This window comes from Polyodon spathula, unplaced genomic scaffold (genome assembly GCF_017654505.1).
Source record: "Polyodon spathula isolate WHYD16114869_AA unplaced genomic scaffold, ASM1765450v1 scaffolds_94, whole genome shotgun sequence".
In the NCBI taxonomy this organism is placed as follows: Eukaryota; Metazoa; Chordata; class Actinopteri; order Acipenseriformes; family Polyodontidae; genus Polyodon; species Polyodon spathula.
The window spans coordinates 4,823-12,465 of NW_024471588.1; the positions used below are offsets into that span (position 1 = coordinate 4,823).

Genomic DNA, 7,643 nt, shown 5'->3' on the forward strand with positions numbered 1-7,643 from the left:
ATGGGTACGGACTTCATTACTGCCCTGTGGGACTTTGGTGTCGGGTCTGATCTGAAGGGACCCCCCTGGGAGAGAGGGTCAGGGTGGGAGGGGAGGGATTGTCCAGGGATCAAAGTTCAGTGTTTGAATCAGTGATGCGCTGCGTTGTGTGACTGTGCCTTCATTGCATGACGTGTCTCTGTTTTTGCTATGCAAATTTCTCATTTATCAGGGTACATGTATTATAAGAACTTAAGAATGTAGCGCAGTGTAGACATGTATCAGAACACCCCATTGCTTCTGTATCAGAACACCCCATTGCTTCTGTATCAGAACACCCCATTGCTTCTGTATCAGAACACCCCATTGCTTCTGTATCAGAACACCCCATTGCTTCTGTATCAGAACACCCCATTGCTTCTGTATCAGAACACCCCATTGCTTCTGTATCAGAACACCCCATTGCTTCTGTATCAGAACACCCCATTGCTTCTGTATCAGAACACCCCATTGCTTCTGTATCAGAACACCCCATTGCTTCTGTATCAGAACACCCCATTGCTTCTGTATCAGAACACCCCATTGCTTCTGTATCAGAACACCCCATTGCTTCTGTATCAGAACACCCCATTGCTTCTGTATCAGAACACCCCATTGCTTCTGTATCAGAACACCCCATTGCTTCTGTATCAGAACACCCCATTGCTTCTGTATCAGAACACCCCATTGCTTCTGTATCAGAACACCCCATTGCTTCTGTATCAGAACACCCCATTGCTTCTGTATCAGAACACCCCATTGCTTCTGTATCAGAGCACCCCATTGCTTCTGTATCAGAGCACCCCATTGCTTCTGTATCAGAGCACCCCATTGCTTCTGTATCAGAGCACCCCATTGCTTCTGTATCAGAACACCCCATTGCTTCTGTATCAGAGCACCCCATTGCTTCTGTATCAGAGCACCCCATTGCTTCTGTATCAGAGCACCCCATTGCTTCTGTATCAGAGCACCCCATTGCTTCTGTATCAGAACACCCCATTGCTTCTGTATCAGAACACCCCATTGCTTCTGTATCAGAGCAGAATCAGAACACCCCATTGCTTCTGTATCAGAACACCCCATTGCTTCTGTATCAGAACACCCCATTGCTTCTGTATCAGAACACCCCATTGCTTCTGTATCAGAACACCCCATTGCTTCTGTATCAGAACACCCCATTGCTTCTGTATCAGAACACCCCATTGCTTCTGTATCAGAACACCCCATTGCTTCTGTATCAGAACACCCCATTGCTTCTGTATCAGAACACCCCATTGCTTCTGTATCAGAGCACCCCATTGCTTCTGTATCAGAACACCCCATCAGAACACCCCATTGCTTCTGTATCAGAACACCCCATTGCTTCTGTATTAGAACACCCCATTGCTTCTGTATCAGAGCACAAAGCCATTGCTTCTGTATCAGAGTGCCCCATTGCTTCTGTAGCGCTGATTCTCACACCCAGAGGTGTCCATGCAGGCAGGTATATAAAGGATACACAATGACCAATCTTGAGGTGTTCTGATGCTTTAGCACACTTCTATGAGAAAACTGGAGAACAAGAGGAGGCCATTCAGCCCATCTATTAGTTGATTAATCTTATAAACTTCTCGCGTTGTATTGCATGTTTGCAGTCCTGCCTGTGACTGGATTCACTCTGTGTGTTTCCCTCCCTGTGCGTCTCCTTCAGTGAGCAGCGCAGGATGGAGTTGCAGAAGATGCTCATAACCCTGCATAGAGACCAGCGCCTGTAAGTGACCCTGGGGACAGGGGACAGGGGACAGGGGCAGAGGGGGGCTGTGTGGGGTCCTCCGTGAATTGCTAGTGTGTCAGGGATTGGGCAGCAAGCCAGTCTTTCACATCTGGAGGGTTCCGTCTTAAAATTCACTGCTCTGTGTGTGTCTGTTGTGTGATGTCAGGGCGCTGTGTTTGTTGTGTGATGTCACAGTTATGTGTGCGTGTGTGTTTGTTGCGTGATGTCACGGTGCTGTGTTTGTTGTGTGTGTGAGTGTGTGTGTGTGTGTGTGTTTGTCGCGTGATGTCACAGTGCTGTGTTTGTTGTGTGTGTGTGTGTGTGTGTGTGTGTGTTTGTCGCGTGTGTGTGTGTGTGTGTGTGTGTGTGTGTGTCGCGTGATGTCAGGGCGCTGTGTTTGCTGTGTGGTGTCACGGTTATGTGTGTGTGTGCTGTGTGATGTCAGGGCGCTGTGTTTGCTGTGTGGTGTCACGGTTATGTGTGTGTGTGCTGTGTATGTCAGGGCGCTGTGTTTGCTGTGTGAGATCACAGCGCTGTGTGTTGTGTTTGCAGGCTGCGTGTGTCTGAGCTGCGGGCTCAGTGGCGAGAGGTGAGCGAGAGAGAGAGGAGAGCGCGATTCCGCAACCAGCAGCTGCTCAGAGACTTCCAGAGAGTAGAGGAGGCCATGGGGGAGCTCTCCGAACACAACGCTGCCATGAGCAGGATACGGGTAAATACTCGGGGAGGAACGGGTAAATACCCGGGGGTGGGCAAGAATTATGCTAAATACCCAGACTAAGGAGATATGAGTATATTAATACTTGAGAGCAGACTATCATCTGGGAGAGAATGCAGGTAAACACATGCGATATAAATCGTGGTTAAATACCCAGACAGGGGGATGTCGGTTTCCGAAGCCTTGGGATTGAATTTGTTTGCTAGAAATGTGGTTCAGTGACCAGCCTCGTCTCTCCCCACAGACAGAGTATGAGAGACAGCTGGAGAAACACTTCCCTCGCTGGCAGAAGAAGCTGGAAGAGAAATGGACAGCAGCTCAGCAGAGCAAACAGGTGCGTGCGTGTGTGCCCCCCCCCCCCGACCACCTCCAGCAGCAGCCTGGGTTCTGAAGCATGCTTGTTTGCTTCTGAAAGGAGAAACACTTGCTACTGCTGGTGTAGAATTAGAAATTACAACCACTGAGTTAATTCTGCTTATTTTTAACACTTAAGTTTTGTCCCCTTCATCTATAGAGCGAGTGCAATATTGTCCCCAGACTAAAATCAGGATAGAAACTCACGCTAGTATGTATATACAATTGAATTGAGACAGTAATGGTTTTTCTTTCCTGGGAAGCAGGCTGAATGGTGCTCTGAGCCATTGAAGCCCGCAGTGCACAACTCTGTACCAGGAGGGGAGAGCTGGAGAGACCCTGACCCTGGATCCAGAACCCCGCAGCATTCAAACACGGGCCTGGCAGAGGGGAGATACACCCCCATCCCCAGCCCTCACCAGGCTCCTTGGCTGGGCGACTTCCTGGCCAAAACTAACCCCTTCCAGAATTACGGGGTAGCCCCTCCAGCTGCCCCCCTAGCTCAGGGCGGGCCTGGAAGAGAAGCGATCAACGACCCAAGGAGGGGGGTCCAAGCCCTGCAGGAACCAGCCAGCTACCTCTGGCAGCAAAGCGCCTTCCAGCAGGACTCCCAATTGGATTCCCCTCACGTTGGGCAAACGAATCCCAAGATCCCTTTCCCATCCGGATTGGGAGGGAGGCTGGGCAGGCAGAGCCGGGTGGAGATGAAGAGGGCTGCCAGGCTTAGGGCTTCCCCCAGCAGTGGGGACTCCTCAGTGGAGGGAGGCAGCAGAAGATCCAGCCAGGCGACCAAGACAGCGGTGCTTCAGGAGAGGCGTCCCAGAGCAAAGAGGGGGGAGCGGATGACTTTGAAGGCCCAGGAACTGGATGTGAACCCAGGTAACAGTTTTTTTTAAATCCTGGGTCCCCACAGGAGTTACAGTGGCTCCGGGACTCCAGCAGGCTTGGATTGGCAACCCAATGAAACCAGGCGAGGGCTGGAACCGCTAACCTCAGGGTTCAAAGACGAAGGGCTTACCATTGAACTAGAGAGCCAGCTCTGCAGTGCAGAGGTCAGGACGGGTCTGATGCTGATGCCAGTCTTATTAACTCATCAGCCGCTAGCAGGAGATCCATACAAGTCTTTAAAGAGCCGGACAAAAATATGAGGTTTTAACTTTGAGGTCCTGTTTGCAAAGATGCTAAGCCTGCAGATGCTTTCAGGATGTGAAGGGTAATTCTATTTAAATGGACCGCTATCGTTCACAATGCCCTTGCATAGGGCTGTTCAACATGTGGCTCTTTAGCCATATATGGTCCTCAAAATCTTTTGATTATTGAAGACTCTTAATGGCTTTGACAAGAGTGCAAAGGCAATCGCTAGTTTATGGTCATTGAGTAAAGAAACATATGTGTCTTCATGCAGTCTGGTTAACCCTTATCCACTATTAATCTCTCATTTTTTTAAATGTTTTTGCATGATATGTATTTATTTGTATGGCTGATTAAGAAATGCCTGGTCATTGCTGTGGCCCTTTCTGGACAGCTTTGTCCTTGCAAATCTTCTGTGTATTTTCCCTCCGTTAAGTTTGCCATGTTGCCCTCAATATAAGCGCTGTAAAGTCTTTGTAGACGTTTTGAAATGCTTTACACGTTACCTTAATTGAACAAAAGCATGTTTTACTTGAACCAGTGCGATCGTTGTCCACTGGAGTGGACCTGAGTGAGAACGGCTCTGCCAGCGGCGACACGGGAAGTGAGCAATCCTGGAGGGTCAGGGAGAGGAAGAAGGAGGGGAGGAATGCTGGGAAAGACTGGACGAGCCGGGAGGAATCCATTTCAGAGGAAAGCATTTCAGACGCGTGAGTCTCTCTTGACGTAGACTCCCCCATTGCCAGTTTGATGAACGTTCGTGACCGTGACGTGGTTGGACAATTTATTCAAGATTTCCAGTCCTAGAGGTTTGATTTCATCTGCCCAACAAACCCAAACTACTGAAGCAATGGGGTGTTCAATAAATTTCCACACTACTGTATGAACAGATATAAAAATTGTTGGTAGCTGCCAGAATCATTTTTAGTGCCCCTCTGTGCTAATATGATGTGCCCTTTCTTAGGTATCAGCAACCGCTTGAAGAATATGGACAGCTGGCACCAAGCAATGAAAACTCCAGGAGAGAGAAAAGAGGGCCGGAGAGAGGTCTGGAAGAGTGGGATAAAGAAGGACGCCCCGTGAATATCACCACAGCTTTCCCTGGGATCCAAACCGGAACACCGCCCGGGTTGGAATCGGGAGAATCGGAAAAACTGGGGAGGGTGGACAGTCGGGAACAGGGAGAAATCTCCTCGGAGAAGGAAGCAGCACTCGGGAATGGAAGTAGTTCCTCAACGCTGGGGAGGGGGGAGAAAGGGAGAGAGGGATTCGGGGAGGAGGGGGGTAGCTCGGGGATAGACGGGGAAGGAGAGGCAGTTTATTCTAGAGAGGATTCGGTGCAGCCAAGTGGGGAATCCTTTCTGGGTAAGGATGGACGAGTTGGAGAAGATTCGGGATCTCCAGTTGCCATGGCGGTTGTAGATTCTGCCAAGGCAAATACTGAGAAAGAGATGGAAAAAGGATGCAAGGATCGCGAGGCAACCAGGGAGGTAGAGGAGATGGAAATGGGGAAGGAGAGCGAAATGTTAGGAGAGGAGACGTCAGGGGATGGGAGTGAAGGGAGCGGGAAGGAGGAGGGAGGGAGGCAGGGGGGAGAGGGGCAGGAGGAGGAAGAGGACCCCGGGGAATCAGAGGAGGGGGAAGAGGAGGCAGGCAATGAGGATGAATCGGAGGAGGTGCTCTCGGGAGAAGAGAAGGAGAAGGAGGAAGTCCCAGAGGAGGAGAGGAGTGGAGAGGGGTGCGATGGAACGTACTCCGATGATGAAATTGTCACCTCGCGGAACAGGTATCGACGCTGGCTTTCTCTGTGTTCAACTACAACTACAGCCAACATGGCATTACCAATAGAAGCCCTAGCACTTGGGCTCCATGGTTGTAGTTTTATTATTGGTGTCCTGGCAAGCAAAATCCAATGACAAATAGGCCTGTTATACTATCTTAAAAACTACAACCAAGATGGCGGCACCAATAGAAGCACTTGGGCTCCATGTTTGTAGTTCTTATTGTAACATGTTCTCTCCACAACTTTTTCCCTCTTTTCAATGACTAAATAAAGGCGGGTAATGATTAAAAAACCAATAGAGCTGGATTTTTACCTCTTATATTAATAATCAGGCAGTACGTAGAGATGTATAGGACTGAGAGTGTCTGAGTGGGGATTATATTGACACTCGGTCCATTCACTTCTACTCAAGCTGGCATGCACAGACGCTAGCCGTTCTGTAACCCTGTATGATATATTCTCTCTACAGGACGGTACCTTCTGAATCTCTAAGGGAGCAGATTGATATGGAGGTGCAGTTGGCCAGGACTGGAGGTATAGTAGAGTACAGATCCCATTCGTTCTGCATGCTGTTTCATTTGAATAATCAATCTCTGCAGTATCATCAAAGGAAGGACAGTTAAGCCTCCCACCAGCTTCTGTTGTCGGTGAATGATGGCGTGGCCATGTGACGTCATCTCTGCCAGCCCCTGCCACCGAGCTGAAAGGCTACATTGTCACCTGACTGGAATAGAGTGAGGAACTCTGTTCGGTGCCTGGCAGTTAGTATTCCCCAGACGAGCTCAAATCCGCTCAAAGCCAGTGATAAGAATTCAATATTGGAGGAGCAACAGAACCCAGAACCGCTCTGAACGAATGCAAGCGCAGTGAAATAGTCAGGGCACGGTATAAAGCAAGCTGATTGGTCATTTTGTTTCCCAGGAGCTGCGCTGGCTGTGTCTGATGAAGGCAGCGGAGGGACAGAGAGCAGCGATGAGGAAGGGGAGCGAGGGGGGAGCGAGGCCGTCGAGAGCGAGGGAGAGGAAGAGGGGGATGAGATAGAGGCCCTGCTGGCTCCACGTGAAGACAGCGCCGATGAGAGGTAAAAAAAACCTACCAGCCTGAAATACCAAAGTACAGCCCTGATGAAACAGACATAAGGAATTGGCAGGGGAGCGCAGGCTCCTGGCTGTGTGAAGTTCTTCACTGGCGATTCCACAGGAAGCATTGGCTCTAGCGTAGGGTTAGGGAGGCAAAACCGGCAGGGGCTGTTTCTTCTCACCAAGATACAGCGCCCCCTATTGGCCAGGCACCCGGTGAGCTCAGTCAGACACCCGCAGGGCTTGTTCTCCAGGGGGCGGTAGCTCACAGCCGCTGTGGAGCTCCTGGGTGTGAAGAGGCGGTTGGTTTGGGGATCGAAGGATGCCGCTGACCTTCAGTTCTCCTGAGCTGCTGTGGAGATAGTGTGGGGGCATATTTGGACATCAATGGGTGTATTGGAAATAAACAAGAACAGTGAACAGATTCCTCTATGCATTCCCATATTCCGAGGCTCTTAGTAACTAAGGAATGTCCTAACCAAGTTCCCCGGGGTGTCTAGAGCTGATGAGGAGTCCATACCGAGAGCAGATGGAGGGAGCGAGGAGGAGAAGGAGAAGGAGACTCCAGCCCAGTGCAGCCCGGTGCAGACCCAGCTGGGAGAGCACATTGAGGGGGGAGAGCATCAGAGGTACTGGGGAGGGTCTGCAAGCACAACAGCAAATACACCAGTTTTACACAAATAAAATACAATTCGTTTTAATGCTATTCCTGAGTAGAATCTTCATTTGTGTGTTTTATAATACAGTTAATAGGTCCTGCGTGTCTATTACTGTATAAGAGATGGCATTTCTCATGTCTCTGTGGGCCTC

General features: G+C 50.0%; 1 protein-coding gene across 1 annotated transcript; it reads left to right on the forward strand.

Annotated features, from left to right (window-relative positions):
* On the forward strand, positions 1-3,830 carry LOC121308045. The gene is made up of 6 exons (XM_041240354.1): positions 1-77; positions 1,709-1,768; positions 2,324-2,480; positions 2,731-2,820; positions 3,107-3,719; positions 3,754-3,830. Exons 1-6 carry the CDS (start codon positions 1-3, stop codon positions 3,828-3,830), a joined length of 1,074 nt encoding a protein of 357 aa, XP_041096288.1.
* Positions 3,831-7,643: the final 3,813 nt, after the last annotated feature.

What these genes read in the sequence shown, in the direction of transcription:
- LOC121308045 (XM_041240354.1), top strand. Translation starts at nt 1, where the DNA reads ATGGGTACGGACTTCATTACTGCCCTGTGGGACTTTGGTGTCGGGTCT. An exon ending in GGACCCCCCTGGGAGAGAGG is followed by an intron (nt 78 to 1,708) that starts GTCAGGGTGGGA and finishes CGTCTCCTTCAG; the next exon opens with TGAGCAGCGCAGGATGGAGT. An exon ending in GGAACTGGATGTGAACCCAG is followed by an intron (nt 3,720 to 3,753) that starts GTAACAGTTTTT and finishes GGGTCCCCACAG; the next exon opens with GAGTTACAGTGGCTCCGGGA.